The 18,492-nt window shown below is 37.3% G+C and overlaps 1 protein-coding gene across 2 annotated transcripts; it reads right to left on the reverse strand.

Moving 5' to 3' along the window:
- Positions 1 to 5,548: 5,548 nt before the first annotated feature.
- LOC127091893 (glutamate synthase [NADH], amyloplastic) lies at positions 5,549 to 17,783 on the reverse strand. 2 transcript variants are annotated; one of them, XM_051030616.1, is made up of 22 exons: positions 17,173 to 17,783; positions 16,956 to 17,075; positions 15,677 to 15,781; positions 15,013 to 15,165; positions 14,762 to 14,862; positions 14,561 to 14,654; positions 13,974 to 14,083; positions 13,581 to 13,684; positions 13,317 to 13,496; positions 12,897 to 13,240; positions 12,741 to 12,811; positions 12,184 to 12,653; positions 11,223 to 12,092; positions 10,825 to 10,979; positions 10,383 to 10,544; positions 8,667 to 10,274; positions 8,189 to 8,389; positions 7,819 to 8,087; positions 7,330 to 7,635; positions 6,947 to 7,214; positions 6,561 to 6,818; positions 5,549 to 6,259 (listed from the first exon to the last, which is right to left on the reverse strand). In XM_051030616.1, exons 1-22 carry the CDS (start codon positions 17,518 to 17,520, stop codon positions 5,969 to 5,971), a joined length of 6,588 nt encoding a protein of 2,195 aa, XP_050886573.1. In that variant the 5' UTR covers positions 17,521 to 17,783; the 3' UTR covers positions 5,549 to 5,968. The 2 variants fall into 2 exon arrangements, with proteins under 2 accessions (XP_050886573.1, XP_050886574.1); XM_051030617.1 differs by lacking the exons at positions 14,561 to 14,654; positions 14,762 to 14,862; positions 15,013 to 15,165; ... (1 more) ...; positions 16,956 to 17,075; positions 17,173 to 17,783 and adding an exon at positions 14,357 to 14,486.
- Positions 17,784 to 18,492: the final 709 nt, after the last annotated feature.

Consider the following 18,492-nt stretch of genomic DNA (forward strand, 5'->3'; position numbering starts at 1 on the left):
ATTGGATAAAAGAAAAGTCGGTGGCGACTCTTGCTAACCGCGACATTGCGATTAAAACCACAAAAAGTCCAGTTCACCGTATGACAAAATGGTTATAAAATTATAACAAAAAATAATTATAAAACAACATAACTTAAACAAAACATCAGTATATCTTAAATTTATCAAACCATTCATCTTTCTCCTCCAAGGTAAGCTCACCAAAAGACTTCCAATCTTTTTTATACATTAGTTGAATGACTCGATTTAGATCTTTGACAGCAGGCCGGCTCGGTGCAAAACTAAAAACAATAATTTGAATAAGTATTAAATCAAAAAATGGTAATATATATTGTTAAATAAAAACTATAAATTAGAAACTTACTTCGATCAATCGGGTTGAATAAGATGTCGTCCACCAACCACCAATTTGTAAAGACAAATAGGTAGTTGGGGTATACTTACTCAAGATATGATTTAACTTCAACGCACTTAATCAAGACATGAACATGTGCAGATTGCAATTCTTTTTGGGTCAGCCAATGCCCATTCTTCTTTCCAGAGGGACGACCGGGAAGACCGAAGACTAATAAGGTAAATTGACTTCTTTTGTTAAAATTAACTTTATTCCTTATGATTCTTGGACTTAACATCAAGTGATTGAAATAATGAGTGCAAAAATGTGATGTTTCGCAATGCAAGTCATGTGCACATATTGATCCTTCAACTTTAGCTTTATTTTTCACTGGCCGCTTTGAATCATCCATGAATTTTTCAAAGGGATACATCCACCTATATTGAACAGGGCTGCCAAGATAAGCTTCATATGCAACATGCACATGTAGATGTTTCATAGAGTCGAAAAACCAGGCGAAAAAACTCATTCCAACTTACATAAAATGACTGGAATATTTTAGTCCAACTTAATGATGTTATCCGCTATTAAAGTTGACGCGCAAATATCTCTAAAAAATTGAATAATTTTAGTTAGTGGATTAAGCACATGTTTGGGTAGTGAACTGAAAACATGGTAATCGTGACTTTCCATTCCATGCAACTTCCCAGTTTTTGCGTCGCCATACCTTGTTAAGTTTGAAGCATAACCATCATGCATTCTCAATTCATTTAACCATCGACAAACCGCTTTATCTTCTTGGGAAGTTAGATTGTAAGTAGAATTGGGTTTTATTAATTTTCCATTCGGTTGAGGCTTCAACTCGAAGTATTTTTGATTACACAAAATTTTTATATCCCTTATAACCTTCTCATTATCTTTTGTTTTTCCTTGAACATCCATCACTGTGTTAAATACATTATCAAAAAAATTCTTCTCAATATGCTTTACATCAAAATTATATCGCAACAAATTATCTTTCCAAAATGGGAGGTCCCAAAATATACTTCTTTTTGTCCAATTGTTGTTGACCCCATATCCTTGAATCCTGCATGCTTCACCATAATTTGTGAACTTTGGTAGTTCACAAACTCGGTTCCATATTTCACCTGGTGGAAATCGAGGGGCAGGAAAATTTGTTACTCGTTCGTCTTTTTTGAAATCATTCGTGTTTCTTCTAAAGACATGATCTTGTTGTAGTAATTTGCGGTGATAGTCAAACTACGAACTTGTCCCCCCGTATTTTAAAAGCCTTTGTAAATTCCATGCAATGTGGACATCCCATTTTGCCATGTGTACCTTGTAACACTCGAGGCCATAGAGGCCAGAGAGTGGTTATATGTTACACCCGAGGGCGGGGGAGTGTTTGTCGGTGCACCAGGCATGACAATGAGACACTCCTAGCAGCTTGTAGGGAAAAACTGAATTCACATCGGAATGAGAGAAATTCGTATGAGACTACAGGGTTGAAGTAAGACTTATAAGGATTAATTGGTACTACCTATATCAACGAGATTCAGCTTCTCTTTGGTAGCCTAACAGATAAGAACTCCATAGTTAAGCGTGCTTGACTTGGAGCAATTTTGGGATGGGTGGCCTTTTGGGAAGTTTCTCAAAAAGCGTGTGAGTGAGGATAAACATGCTGAAAAGATCTGTGTTGGTTTGTGAGGTCAGTCGGTAATCCTGAAAGCAGTCTGAGACGTTACAAATGGTATCAGATCCAGACCTCTCCCAGTACGATGTGGTTCGGGGACGAACCAAGTGAAAGCTGGTGGGCATGTAACACCCGAGACCAGAGAGGCCAGAGAATGGTTACATGTTACACCCGAGGGCGAGGGAGTGGTTGTCGGTGCACCAGACATGAAAATGAGACACTCCTAGTAGCTTCTAGGTAAAAATCGAATTCACGTCGGAATGAGAGGGATCCGTATGAGACTGCATGGTTGAAGTAAGACTTATAAGGATTAATTGGTACTACCTATACCAACGAGATGCATCTTCTTTTCGGTATCCTAACAGATAAGAAATCCATAGTTAAGCGTGATTGACTTAGAGTAGTATTTGGATGGGTGACCTTCTGGGAAGTTTCCCGGAGAGCGTGTGAGTGAGGACAAAACATGCTGAAAAGACTCATGTTAGTTTGTGAGATCAGTCGGTAATCCTGAAAGCAGTTTGGGGTGTTACATACCCTAACCAGATAACATGGCATATGCAGGAAAGTCGTTAATAGTCCACATCAAAGTTGCTCACAAAGTAAAGTTTTATTTACAGGATATATCATAAGTTCATTCTCCAATCCACAACCTTTTCAAATCATCAATTAAAGGTTGCAAATACACATTGATTTCGGCTCTTTGACTCAACGGTCCTGGAATGAGGCAAGTCAAAAACATGTATGGTTTTGTCATGGACATCTCAGGAGGGAGGTTTTAAGGGGTTATAATAACTAGCCAACAAGAATATGCATCTGCCAACGCTTGGACATATGGAGTAAAACCATCAGAACATAATCTGAGTCTGACATTTCTAGGTTCTGCAACAAATTTAGGATATATCCGATCAAATTGCTTTCATGTCTCACCATCAGATGGATATCGCATAGTGCTTGAACTTATTTTGTTTGTATGATTCCATGCCATTTGACTTGCATTATGCATTTAAGTAAACATTATTTTCAACCTTGGTATTATCGACAGATAAAACATGGACTTCATTGCTACACGTTTTTGCTTAGGTTAATGGCTTTACTATGAACTTGATATCTCTGACTCTTACAGAACTTACATTCCTCTAACGCTCCATCATTAGTACCAAACTCATTGTCATAAAACAACATGCAACCATTTATGCAACAATCAATCTTTTATACTTCTAAACCCAACTTCGACACCAACCTATTTGCATCATAAAAACTCGTATGTAAGTTGTCTTTCGTAGGAGTCGCGTCCAACATCATTTTTGCGAAGAATTTCAAACACTAGTCAAGAACATTCCAATTTGACTTGGCGGCCAATAATATCACACACATTGAGAGTTTTGAGTCTCACAACCCCTCATACAACGGTGTATTCATTTCTTTCAACAACTGATAAAATCTTTGCACTTCCTCATTCGACAACTCTTTTCCATCAAAATCTTGAGGTTTATCATATGTCACGTTCACCCTAAAGGCATTGTCAACCATGCCATCAACCAGATTAAATTGTGTTTATTTCTTGCATTGCATTGGAATACTTCTAATGTGTTGGTCTTCTCTTGTCAACTTTTACAAGATAAACTCCCTTCTAGAGAGAATATGTCTAAACGAGGGGTGATTGTTGACCTTGGTGGAATCTCTTATCTTTTGTATGGGGATTTGATTGAGTGAGCCTTCTATCTTTTTGTCACTTTTTAGAGATCATGGAGACCTTTTTTAGTCTTTCCTCTTTTTATGTGGTTGGACTAAGTCTAGAGATGATTTTGTTATAATTTGGCCCGATGTAGTCTGGTCTATTTGGAGTATTCGTAATGATGTCATTTTTAATGGTGCTTTAAAAACGGTGAAATAAATGGAGTAGAAGAGTATTTTTTGACCTAAAAGTAGTTTATTGGTACATCAAGAATGAACTCATATACTTTTTCTAAATGACTTCAAAACTTCTTCATCTTCCTTAATTAATAATACGTGAAGTGTTTGTCTTGGTTTAAGACATGTATTGGTTTGTAATTTTGTTGCTCTCTTGATGAGTTATGATTCGTTAATGGTTAATGGCAGTACTAACATTATCATCTCTAGCCTATAATCTCATGTTAATAGTGGTACTAACGGTATGATCTCTAGCCTGAATTCTAAGAGATTGAACTTTTAGATGTTTGGGCATTTATTTGTAGGGTTCCTTTGGCCTTCTTAGTTTGATTTTATTGTTTTGTTGGTTTTTATTTGTACTTTTGATAGTTTATTCTTGATAATTCATTGAATACTTCTTATATTTTGTGACTATTTATATTTATAATTTAGTAGTTATTACGTTTTCTTTAATATAAAATTAAATATGTTTTCGGTCTCTATAAATAATTTAAAATTTGATTTTAATCTCTATAAACATTTCTTTGAATAATGATTCTCCTAAAAAAAATTGTCCACACTTTTGATTTTTACCGTCTAATTGCTCTAATAGAAGCTAACATAATAGGTCATGTTTGCACGTCACGTCATTTAAAGTCAACATCATCCTTGATTAAAAAAACGTGTTAGATTGTGTGAGTTAAACCTCCCTAAATTCCTTCAATTTAAACATTCTAACCAACATTTGTACTTCTAACACAGTTAAATCCACCAACATCATATTCTTCTCTCTGTTTTCCTCTGTTCCTCATAATACGCTCTTAAAAATCATCTAGCTCTCCATTCTACACTTCAAATGGCCCAGTTGTGATCAAATCATACTGTTCTACTATTTAATATATTGAGCTAATTGACAACATCATCTAGCTATGAAAGGTTTATAAAGTCAAGAAGTTTTCTCTCCACCTTCCCTTATCAACAATATTTAAAAAATGTATTTCCCAGAATGATAAGTCCATTATACTTTTATTAATATGGACAATACTTGGTTAAAATTGATGAATGAATCATACTTGATGCAATGAAAAACTATGGCACAAAAGCACATACGTTAACAACACTAGACACAATGAAGAAGGCGAGAAAGATGCAATACAATCATGGAGAAAGTAGTGAAGGCTCAAAGTCATTCTGAACTACAGGGGGGCCTGAGGTGCATTAAGCAATATGTTACTCTCATGATTCGCCTTGGAACTTTATCAGTTGAAAATGATAAGGTTTGTGCTGTAAAAGAAAAAGCAATTCGCTGAAAAGATACTATATTGGTGGTAGTTGATAGACTAACTAAGATTTTAGTAAGATTATATTGATTTCCTTCTATAACGGCTGCAAACCAACCACAAACAGTAGTCAATAGTTGCCCTTTCGACAGGTTCTAACATAAAGCAACGGCCTCCCTGCCTTCCTTAGGCAGAATTCTGCCTCCTTTTAAGGCTTTGTTAGTTAAAGGAACTACAGTGTCATATAAAATTTGAGGAACTGAACAGGCTAACTCAACAGATGAACACTTTAATATTTGTTAGAAAACCAAGATCAATTGAGGAAGCATGCGGAAGAACGGGGTTAGGAAATAAACAAGAAAGGCAGTTCTACATTTTATTTAACCCGGGCTTGGCAAAACTCAAAAACACTAGTTCAAAATAGCAGAAACAAATGAACATCAGAATAAATAATTAATTACCACCAGACTGTACATTTCACTTCAATAAAACCATAACTAAGAGCTAACCTTCCCACCAATAAAATCCAAATGAGAACTATGAACAACACTCAAATCTTACCCTAACACCACCAAAATCCAAGGCTACCTCTTGCTTTCCTTTCCTTACGCTAAATTATTTTATTTTATTGTTTTTCTCCTTATTTCGCCCCTTTGGCTTACCAACTGCCATCCAAAATTGCCTAAAAGGTAAAATTGAACATTCACTTCTCTTTTATTCTGTGCATTTGCTTTGCTTTGCTTTAGGACCTTGAAAAAACAAACATGCGTCCTAAGTCATCACTGTGTGTTTGCTGCTGCCCTTGTGCTTGTTGTTGAGCTCATGTTGCCTCTGGACAAATTCATCCTGATTCCCATCAATACTCTGGTCTTCTTTGGTGAGGTAGCTGTCAACTTTGGAAGCAGCTTGTCTTCCCTCTGAAATAGCCCATACAACCAACGACTGACCCCGCCGACAGTCCCCAGCTGCAAATACCCCATCAACATTGGTTGAGAAACGGCCATAATCAGCCTTGAAGTTTGACCTGTTGTCTTGCTCCACGCCCAGCTTTTCTGCAATAGTCTGCCAAGGCAAAGAAAAACATTATCAGTTATAGCCTACGGAAATTGCTTTTGCGAATGTATTCATCAATTGGATAAAGTTAACAAAAAGTCCGGCATTTAGCAGAGTCCAGTAAAATTTGCTTCAATAACTTATAATAATGCAATTTAATAACAACTCATTTATCTGCTAAAACTTATTATCATGCAAATTAAATATGAAAAGCAACAATTTATCTTCAATTCACATCCATCCATAAACATATCATATTCATTAATTAACATATTTGAAAAGTAAGAATAAAGCTATTTTAAATACTTACCGACTCAGGGCCAAGGAATCCCATAGCAAGTAAAACAAGGTCAGCCTCGATTATCTCCTCACTGCCCTCAATTTCCTTAAATTGAAACTTGCCTGTTTCATCCTTCTCCCATCGAACATGTACCACTTCAAGTCCTTTTACATTACCATTTTCATCTCCTACAAACCGCTTAGTCAGCACCTCGTACGTTCTTGGATCTTTGCCAAATTTAGTTTCCGCTTCTTGGTGGCCGTAATCAACACGGAATATGCGAGGCCACTGCATTCCAGAAACACTGGTTAAACTCAAGTCGAGACATAATAAACAATATCTAAGGTAAAAGTTCTTTTATACTTTTTTAGCCTTCCTAATAAGGACAGGTGAAAAAACAATTATTCAAATCTAACCTGAGGCCATGGGTTGCCTGGGGCCCTAGTGGGTGGTGGCTGAGGGAGAAGTTCAAGATTTACGACGGCGGTACAACCATGACGAATGGATGTTCCAATGCAATCTGTGCCAGTGTCACCCCCACCAATGACCACAACCTTCTTGCCCTTGGCGGATATGAAGTTACCATCCTGTAAGTTGCTATCAAGCAAGCTTTTAGTGTTGGCATGAAGAAACTTCATGGCAAAATGGACTCCTGATAGCTCCCTTCCAGGTACAGGAAGATCCCTGTATGAAAAAGTATCTTCATCAGAAACATTCTATATGCATACTGTTCTGTTATAGAGAATTGAACTAAATCCAAAGGTGAATAAACAGGATGGCTGCTGTCACTGCATCTCACCTTGGCTTTGTGGCACCAACAGCCAAGACAATGGCATCATTTTCCTCTCGAAGCTGTTCAAGAGAATATCGAGGATCATTTCCAATATTTGCATTCACCACAAAATTGATTCCCTCCTCAGCCATTAGATTGACTCGCCTTTGAACTATATCTACTTTGTCAGTTTTCATGTTGGGAACCCCATACATCATAAGACCCCCAATCCGATCAGCTCTTTCGAACACTGTAACCGTATGGCCCATTTTATTTAGCTGATCAGCAGCTGCCAAGCCAGATGGTCCACTTCCAACTATGGCTACTCTTTTCCTGTATAATAAAAGATCTATCTATGACACTGTTTATGTAACAATTAATTGGAAGGAAAAAAAAATCTTAGCTTGGCCTAGTTCAATTTTGGGTTTATCATATTGGGTTCAAAAAAGGAACTGCGGAAATTTATATAAAAAAAACTAAATTAAAATCATGTTTAAAAAGAAAATAAATATATACCCAGTTCTCTTGACAGGAGGTCGAGGCACCATCCAACCCTCCTCAAAAGCCTTGTCTATGATAGCACATTCAATGTTTTTAATAGACACAGGATTCTCAATAATACCAAGGACACAGGAACCTTCACAAGGTGCTGGGCACACCCGGCCAGTGAACTCAGGAAAGTTGTTTGTTTCAAGAAGCCTCTCTAAGGCTTCTTGCCACCTATTTTGATACACCAACTCATTAAATTCTGGTATTTTATTTCCAAGAGGGCATCCGGAATTTTCCTGAAATATTATGCAAATTTCTTTAGTTTAAACATGGGTCCATATAATCACCTTAGAAAAAAAGTTATATGTAATGAAAACTTGAAAATGGTAATGCCCACTTGATGACAAAAAGGAGTGCCACAATCCATGCAACGGGCAGACTGTGTTTTCAAAAGTGGGCCCGGCTTTGTCTCCATCATCACTTCATTCCAATCATTAAGGCGAACATTTGGATCTCTATACTGAACTCCCTCACGCTCATAAGCAACAAAGCCTCTATGTTTAACAGCATCAGTGACCTGACTTGGCCTCTTAGGAGCCTGCATTCAAGGACATTAGATACTCTTCCAGGTATGTTCTTCACGTTTTGGGGGGGAAAAATAGACTCTTGGACCCCACCAAAGCAGCATAGTATTCACCAGGTTAGTTAAAATCTCTTTTAAGATAGGACCTACGGCCAAGAGGAAAACATACACTAACCAGAAAGGCATTCACTAAATTGAGAAGTTGGACATAAAAATTGTTTTCTTAAAACACAGAACGTAAAATGTACAAAATTAAAAACTAAATAGTAACAAATAAGAAACTAAAAATTACCTCACTGGGTTTCTCATTCAAAGATGCAGTTGCCAACTTCTTTAGCTCTTCAAAAGCATCTTTCTCTACTGCTTGAGCTTCATCATCATCTTTTTCATCTACATCAGCAGCAGCACGCTCCACTGCCTCTTTAGAGGCTGCATCAGACTTCATACTTGCAAGAACACGTTTATACTCCCGAGGGAACACCTTGACAAATTTAGGTAGAAGATTGTCAAAATCAACCAGCACTTCCTTGGCAAGCAGACTATTTGTGTGACGTTGATGTTGCTGTATCAACATCCTAAGAGTAATAATGTCCTCTTCCTCTTCAACCTTATCCAGATCCACAAGCTCTGGGTTGCACCGAGACTGGAATGTTCCATCCACATCAAGAACATATGCGATTCCACCACTCATACCTGCAGCAAAATTTCTACCAGTTTTGCCAAGAATAACAACGGTCCCGCCAGTCATGTACTCGCATCCATGATCACCAACGCCTTCAACTACAGCATGAGCCCCAGAATTACGCACACAAAATCTTTCTGCTGCCATCCCATTGAAATATGCCTCACCCCGTGTTGCCCCATACAGTGCCACGTTTCCAATTATGATGTTGTCTTTGGGGTCAAAATTACTTCCTTTTGGAGGATACACTACAATCTTGCCACCTGATAATCCTTTACCAATGTAGTCATTGCTATCACCTTCAAGTTCCAAAGTGATGCCAGGGCAAAGGAATGCACCAAAGCTTTGGCCTGCACTACCATTAAACTGGATATGGATGGTGTCAGCAGGAAGACCAGCTAAGTTGTACCTCTTAGTAACCTCGTGGCTAAGCATAGTTCCCACAGCACGGTTAGTATTAAGAATTGGTGTTTCAATGTATACTGGAAGACCCTTTTCCAAAGCAGCATTAGACAGACTTATAAGCTTATTATCCAAAGCCATGTCCAGATCATGATCTTGCTTTTGCACACAGTATTGTGCAGCTTCTGGTCGCAGTTCAGCTGCAGGTCTAAGCAATAGAGAGAGATCAATATTCTCAAGTTTTGCATTTCCATTAACAACTTCTTTATCAACTTCGAGCATATCCGAACGGCCAACCATTTCATTTACTGTTCTAAACCCAAGTTGGGCCATAATTTCTCTCATCTCTTCCGCCACCATAAAAAAGAAGTTAATAACATGCTCGGGTTCTCCAGCAAATTTTTCTCTAAGTACAGGATCTTGAGTAGCAATCCCAACAGGACAGGTGTTCTTGTGGCACTTCCGCATCATGATGCAGCCAAGAGTAATGAGTGGAGCAGTACTGAAACCATACTCTTCTGCACCAAGAAGAGCGGCTATAGCCACATCTCTTCCGGTTTTGAGTTGCCCATCAGTTTGGAGAGTTGTGCGACCACGTAGGTCATTAGCAACTAATGTCTGGTGGGTCTCGGCCAGACCAAGTTCCCAAGGAAGCCCAGCATTCTTTATGCCAGTCCATCTGGATGCTCCTGTACCTCCATCGTGACCTGAGATCAAGACATGCTCGGCATGGGCTTTAACAACTCCACTAGCAATTACCCCAACTCCAGCTTCAGATACTAGTTTCACACTAATTCGAGCAGCTGGGTTGGCATTCTACAAATTAACATAAGGGGTCAAACACAAACAGAAAGAACACCTAATGTTGTAATACTCAAACGGACATATTGAAAGAAAAAAAAGACAATACAGATATCAAAATACCTTCAGATCGTAAATTAATTGAGCAAGATCTTCAATTGAATAGATATCATGATGGGGAGGAGGACTGATGAGCCCTACCCCGGCTGTTGAACTCCTAGTAACAGCGATGTCTCCTATAACCTTGTGGCCGGGAAGTTCACCTCCTTCACCAGGTTTTGCTCCCTGAGGATTACAACTATAACGTTAAGACACTACCACTCCACCATAAGTGGAAAACTGCACTTTTATTGAGCCTCACCAAATAAAAAATGTAGGTTTCAATTAATGACGCAAGAGCACCCAGAGGTGCCTTAAGTCACAGCATCATCTGCCATGAATATAAATTCATAAACAACGGAACATACTCTCCAACAGGAATGCAGGGGCACCAATTGATGAAATTTTATTGGGAGTAAAGGAAAAGAACAATAACTTTAATTGAAAGAACAAGCTATAAAAATACCTGGGCCATCTTTATCTGAAGTTCATCAGCATTTGTAAGGTAGTAACTTGAAACTCCAAATCTCCCACTAGCAATCTGCTTAATGGCACTCCTTTTGGGATTCCTTGAGCCATCAGCCAGAGGCTCCATACGAGATGGTTGCTCACCTCCCTCACCTACAACAGATATTAAAGAAATCATCAGAAAATCAAAGAAACTGAGGAGAATAATCTTATCACTTAATAGAAGGAGATTTGCAAAATAGTAGTCCACGTGATATTTTCATGGAAAAATTGTGCTGGACAGCATGTTTTGTCAAAACACTTGACAATGGGTAAAAGACTAATCGTTTATGTTCCCGTGCTTTTGGGGAAAAAAGAAAAGATGTGACTCATCATTCTTAAATAAGTTTGACAAACCTGTGTTGGATTTCCCTCCAATTTTGTTCATTGCCGTTGCTAATGCTGTGTGGGCCTCCAATGATATCGACCCATAACTCATGGCTCCGGTGCAAAACCGTTTAACTATTTCGCTAGCAGGTTCAACTTCACCAATAGGAATCTTACTTGAAGTATCTTTAAATTTCAGAAGACCTCGCAAATTGCAAGCCTTGTTCAATTCATGAATGGTCTTGGAATACTGTTTATATGCATCTACACTGTTAGTTCTGGTAGCTTCTTGAAGCTTTGCAATAGCAAGTGGATCGTTCAGATGAACTTCACCACCTTTTCTCCAATGATAATCTCCTGGATTGGGCAATGCTACAGCTTCTGCACTTCCAGGAGAGAAAATCCGAGAAGGAAAAGCCAACTCGTGCAGCTGAAGTGCGTCACGTGCGAGCATCTCAAACGTTGCACCCTCAACTCGACTTGGAGTTCCGGCAAAGCACTTTTCAATCACTTCTGAAGAAAGACCCAGAGCTTCAAATATCTGAGCACCTTTATATGAGGCCAAAGTTGATATTCCCATCTTGGCAAGAACCTTCATCATTCCGTAGTTGCTTGCTTTGAAATACTTCTTGACCAACTCATCTTTGGAGTGGAATTCACCACTTGCTTTTGGTGGGATCTTTCCATCAACCTGCAGTCGCCAAATTGCCTCTACAGCCAAATATGGGCATATAGCATCAGCGCCGAAACCAACAAGTGTGCAGAAATGGTGCACTTCACGTGGCTCGGCAGATTCAATCATTAGGGCAACTCTTGTGCGCTCAAGTGTTTTAACTAGATGTTGGTGAACAGCACCAACGGCCAGAAGGGAGCTTACAGCAACACGTTTATGGGAGAAGGCTGCAAGGTCAATCAAAGATTTAAATACATTAGTTGAATGTGACTATACAGTATATTTATGCAACAGAAAGATAACATAGAAGTAGAATACCTCTATCAGAAAGCACGATGGTGGTGTAGCCTTCACTAATTGCATTGTGTGCTTCTGTGCATATCCTGTCTAAGGCTTCCTCCAACCCTTTCTTACCGCGTTCCTTTGAGTAAGTAATGTCTATGACTTTGCTCCGCCATCCCCTATAATTCATTTTTTTAATGGCTTCCATTTCCTTGGTGGATAAAAGTGGGCCTTTTAGTGAAAGGCGGTGGCATTGTTCCTCAGTGGTTTCTGTCAGATCCCCTTCTGGACCAACCATACATTGCGTAGAAGTGACTATTTTCTCTCTAATAGGATCTATAGGAGGATTTGTCACTTGAGCAAACATTTGTTTGAAATACTCAAAAGTAAGTTTTTCTCTATTAGACATGACAGCTAATGGAGTATCATTTCCCATTGACCCAAGTGCTTCTACACCATCTTTTGCCATGGGAAGTAATAGCATTTCCAATGATTCAATAGAATACCTACACGAGGAGAGCATAATATAAAACACTTCCCAAGTAAATATGGTGGATAGAATGGAAGAAATACCCAGGGAGGAGGTCACATACCCAAAAGCTTTCAATGGAGCCAGCAAACCATGAAGTCCCATACTTTCCATATCTACATCATCATTAGATAGCTGTTGTTCATGGAAAATGCAATAATTAGACTTGCCTATGAGAAATTTATAAGAAATTGATGTTGGTTTTTATTGTTATACTCACTGGAGCCACTCCTGATATGGCTGGTGGCACAGTATCAGATTCATGAACAGAGTCAACTATGTCCTTCAGTTCAATCTTCTGATTTTTAAGCCAATCCCCATAGGGTCTTGCCAATGAGTATTGCTCTTTTAAGGCATCGTCGTTCACAACTATATGCTTCTCAAAATCCACCAGAAGCATCATACCAGGATTTAGTCTTCCTTTCCTGCACACATCTTCCGGAGGAATATCTACAACACCAACTTCACTTGCCATTATAACCCGTCCACTGTGGGTGACATAGAAGCGGCCAGGTCGTAGTCCATTCCTATCCAATGTAGCTCCAAGATAGTGGCCATCGGTAACTGTAATAATATTAGATTAGGTATCAAATCAAATACCCTATAGAGGAAAACAGAAGTGTGGTCCCAGAAAATTTACATGATATAAGAGCTGGTCCGTCCCATGGCTCCATCAGAGCTGAATAGTATTCATAAAATGCTTTACGCTGAGGGTCCATGTTCTTGTCGTTCTGCCACGCTTCAGGAATCATCATCATAACAGCTTCTGGAAGACTTTTTCCAGAATGAAGCAAAAACTCAAGAACACCGTCAAAGCACCCTGCAAAAGAAAACACCATGAGACATGAGTCAGTAATATGACCACAGTTTAACAAGCTAACAAAAAAATCCTAAAGAGTTTCACCTGAATCTGATGAATTTGCATCCACAATTGGTAAAAACTTCTTTAAATCATTCTCTGATAGGCCAAGTTCCTCACATTTCAGTAGGCCTTCACGTGCCTTGATCCTACAAAATACACCAGATTAGCTGATATATCTGCACCACATCAACCAAAAAGCAACGAGTAAAACCCTAAATACACAACACTCAATGTTGTTTAGCCAACCCATTCTATTAAAACTCCGACATACCAGTTTAGCCAACCCATGATCAGCTATGATTACATTAGTTGCACCGTGGATTTGGACACTATCTACTTTGGAGGGGGTGAGGAAACACATTCATGTGAAACACCGACATAAGGGTCATTCTATTAAAACTATAGTATGGAAAAAAAATTTCAAGACATACATACCAGTTAACATTGCCTCTGAGTGTGTTGATTTCACCGTTGTGGCCCAATACACGAAAAGGTTGAGCACGATCCCAGCTAGGGAAAGTATTTGTAGAGAAACGGGAATGTATCTACATAGAAGTATACCCAATTGTGAGATTTCATGGTTAAATTCTTATAATAGTGTAAAACCCAAAGTAAAAAGTCATGTGCAGTTTTCTTCCAGCACTTCGATATAACATATACTGAAGTGCCGGTAGAAATTACAAAAATCCTGTCCACATTCACCAAAGTGATCATTCCCTACACAACTCTGAAGAAATTGTCGTCCAGACCAACTAACGAGATAAAGCATCAGCAGAAATTTCTGCAAACATGATTATCTTGATAATGAACTTTCTTACCAACTCAACCATTGAATCCAATCCAGCATCCAAAATCAAATAGTAATCAAGGAAGCGGAAGAACTTAAGAGATCATTCAAACCTCAATGCCTCAGAAGTCATTCCCCAACCTTGCATCTCTTCAATTACTGGTTGTTCCTATGCTGTTTGTGGGAGTATAAAGTTAGTGGAAGAAGAAGATGAGTTAATGGGCAAAATATTTACCAGGGCCATGTAGCTCGTAAACCTTTCATTGCCAAGATCTGCAAAATATTCCCTCAACTGAGTTGGTGTTAGCTGACCTTTGTAAATAACAGTCCTGTACGAAATTGGAAAATCATAAGAAATTTGAAATTTATTGGACAACTGCAGCAGTAACCAGAATTTACTTTTCAAGAAAATGAGGATGCCTCTTTGGCAGCATACCTTGATGACAGTGAACAGATATAAAAATCTGTAATTCCGTCATTTTGGAGGTTTAATGCAGCTGTAATAGCAACCATGCTGAGCTTCCTTAATATGTACATCTGCAAGGAAAGTATGTGCTTAACAATTAACTCTACTTTGATCAAGATATTATGCCTAACTCAGAATGTTAACTGCAGTAACACACTTGCTAATCTTTTTCATTGTAAAGAAATCCCAATTCAATTATTCATTCACCAGCTTAAACAAACCTGCTTCTCCAAATCAACTTTTGAGGAAGAACTTGGTGTAAGAAACACTTGTTCAATCACTGGTTCGGTCAGCAGGGCTGATTTGCCCAATCCTGTGTTATCTGTGGGCACAGAACGCCAACCAAGAACTGTGTGACCAAGAGACTCGGCAACCTTAAGCAAAAAGCAAAGAAGTATTGTCAGTAGAAGACCAAATCACTATCACTAAAAGGAAACTAGCAAAAGGTGCGCAATACAAATGCAAAATAGTAAGCAAGCATTGCTTTTGTTCACAGACGACTTCAGCATGATTCCAGCTAGCACATGCAAGGCAGGGATATTCGCACGGTGTAATAAATCAAGTATAACTTATAACTTCAAGACTAAAACAAGTATAAGTTATAACTCAAAGACATCTTACTTAATATCAAATTTCAAACAAGATAAAATAAACATCAGAATTAGGCTCAGCAACGATAACTCATTAATCGTCAAAATCACTATTACGATAATAATGTGAAAAGAAACTTTGTATGTTTAATACAATGGTTTTTGTTGGTGGACAAATTCAACAAAATTACATCTGGTGTATACAAGGCATCAAAAAAGTATGGTATGCTAAAGTATGGCAGAAACACAGTCTATTTAAGCATGAAATTAAATCACATTTCAGAATTAGATTAACCTTTCTAAATATATTTTTGCTTTCCTTTCGCCGATTATCAGATCTAGGCAAGAAAAACATGCCAACGGCATAATTTCCTTGAGGAGGAAGCTGAAAATCCACAACCTGCAATAAGGCAAACCCATTACAATCATCAGCCTCTTTCAAAATAAGACTTGAAAGATACAAAAACAAACTCCCAATAAATCAAAGGCTAGACTATTTGGCCTGAAAAATGTTTCATGCTTTTATTTTCATTTCTGTTCTCACTATTAATTCCAAAGTTGGAAATTTACATTCACTTTGTTTCCTATGCAAAACAAGTACAAAGTGAAAACAAGTCACGCTTAGTTTTACAATTATATGTAAAAACAAAAAATGAAATAAAACTTTTTCTAAAACCAAACAGGCCTAACAAATATGTTCAAATGACCCAAAAATGAATAAGTAAAATAGAGTTAAAATTAATTTATATACATGAGTAAAAATATTATTCGACGTGCATCCCAATTGGATATATTGCCACAATATTTCTTACATTCTAGAACTCATGTTCTTAAATTCATTAAACAAGCTTGAAACATATTATTTGATGACTAGAGAAATTAGATTCTACTTAATTTCCATTTCCATAATAATAATAATATTTAAAAAAATAATAATACTAATAATAATAATAATAATAATAAAATAAAGGGTTTTATGAATGCATCCAAATTAATGATAATAATAATAATAATAATTAAAAAATAATAATAACATAAAGTGTTTTATGAATGCAACCAAATTGGTAAGCACTGGCGGTTTCAAGGATGCATCAAATACATTTCACCAAGTAAATAATTGCGGAATATATTATTACAACTATATTAATTAAATCATAAATATTATATCACATTCATAATAATTAAGAACGATATTTTAAGAACAAGTGGCATAATAGTGAATTGAAGAGTATATGAATTTAATCATAAAAGAAAACGAGAAAAGAAAAGGGAATAAAGAAAGAGACAGCCAAAAAAGTATATACTGCTACTACCTAATTGGGGAGCAAAATACTTTCACAAATGTTTTTTTAAAAAACTTCATAAAAGACATTAAAATCTCATATTTCATAAGAACCACCAATCACTCAAACGAGAACAAAAAAAATCAGATGGATATTACCTTTTATAAAAAAAATACTCATAATTATAAATAAAAAATACACAAACAAACAAGAAAAAAACAGATAAATCTTTTATTTATTCAAAAATAATACAGATAAATAAAAAGTCAAAAACAAATAAAAAAAACGTGCCTCTTGGTAGAACTCGTGAGGCAGAGCCACCAGAATCCCCGCACCGTCACCGGTATTGGCTTCACAACCGCAACCACCTCTGTGCGTCATCCGAACCAACATCTCCAACGCATCAGTCACCTATACACACGAAAACACAACTTCAATTTCAATCTCAATCTCAATCTCAAATCACAAATCACTCGCACCAAAAACAAAAACAAAAAATCATCCTAACCGTATTACGATTACTTTGACCGCTCAATTCCGCCACAAATCCGACCCCACACGCGTCCTTATCGAAAGCCGGATCATAAAGCCCCATCGGTTTCTCCGGAACAGCCGAAAAGGACGCCTTAACCGCCACTCTCAGCTTCGGCAACCTCCCCGGTCGAACCGATTCCAAAAACCGACTCCGTTCCGAACCGCTCCTCCGTAAACCGGTTCCCAACCACCTCTTCCTCTCCACACACATGGCGGAACATCGCACTCTGGCGAAAGGACGCAAACGCGCGCTAGGGTTACTTATAACGTTTATCTGAGGATTGTTTAGAGCCGTAAACGTTAACGAAAGAGAGTTGGACATTTTTGAACGAAAATGAAAATTATAAAAGCCTTAGCGTATTTGTCTTATTATAAATGGTTGTTTTGGTAATTTCAGATTTTATTAGGAATGAATTTCACATTGAACGTAACAGATCTGAAATTGTTGAAGTGATGAGAACTAAGATCCGGATTATGGAGAATTGATTTGAAAGATATTGAAGAGAGACGAATCTGAAAGGAGAGATAGAAAAAAAGAGAGAAAATAGCGCCGTTTGTGTGAGCGAGGGTTCTTTGGGTGAGAGAGGAGAGGGTGGATTTATAGTGAAAAAAGGAAGAAGAAGAAGTGGGGACCACCGTGTTTGTGTAAATTTCACTACCAACTACATACTCACTGTTTTTTCTGTTTTCTTCGTTGACAGCTAAGGATTCAAAGTGACGACACGTGTGAGATGCGTCTATGCGGCACGAGACAGCCGTTTCTGTAGGTGGGTCCCACCGTTTTGGTTTTGGCTCGTGTGTGGGCGATAACCTATACTACTTACATAGATTCGTTTTATCGTTCCAGTCCGGGTAATTTTTTTAAAACTAGAATAACTAACTTATTATGGTAACAGAAAATAAAATAAAACTAACTTTATCCATCTTTTTTTCTCAAAAATATATTATCTGTGTACTTTTATAACTATTTTTAAAGATGCTAATTTCTATGTGCTGTAAAACTTTTTAAACTTTAACTTTTTGTAATTGGCCCACAATATAAAAAAATTCTTTTATATTAATATTCTCTCCTTTTATTTTTAAGTATTATTTTTTTACTTTTTATAAATATCAATAAAATTAATTATTATTATTATTTTTCAATAAAAATATAAATTATTAGGGTTTATTATAATTTTGATTTTTTATTTTATTCATTTCATATTCATCTATTTTAAATTTAAATAGGTTAGATTATTTATTATTTTATATTTAAAATTAACGATGTTTATTTTTTAAATTTTTTTGTGAAATA

Source organism: Lathyrus oleraceus, chromosome 6 (assembly GCF_024323335.1).
Source record: "Lathyrus oleraceus cultivar Zhongwan6 chromosome 6, CAAS_Psat_ZW6_1.0, whole genome shotgun sequence".
NCBI classification, from domain to species: Eukaryota; Viridiplantae; Streptophyta; class Magnoliopsida; order Fabales; family Fabaceae; genus Lathyrus; species Lathyrus oleraceus.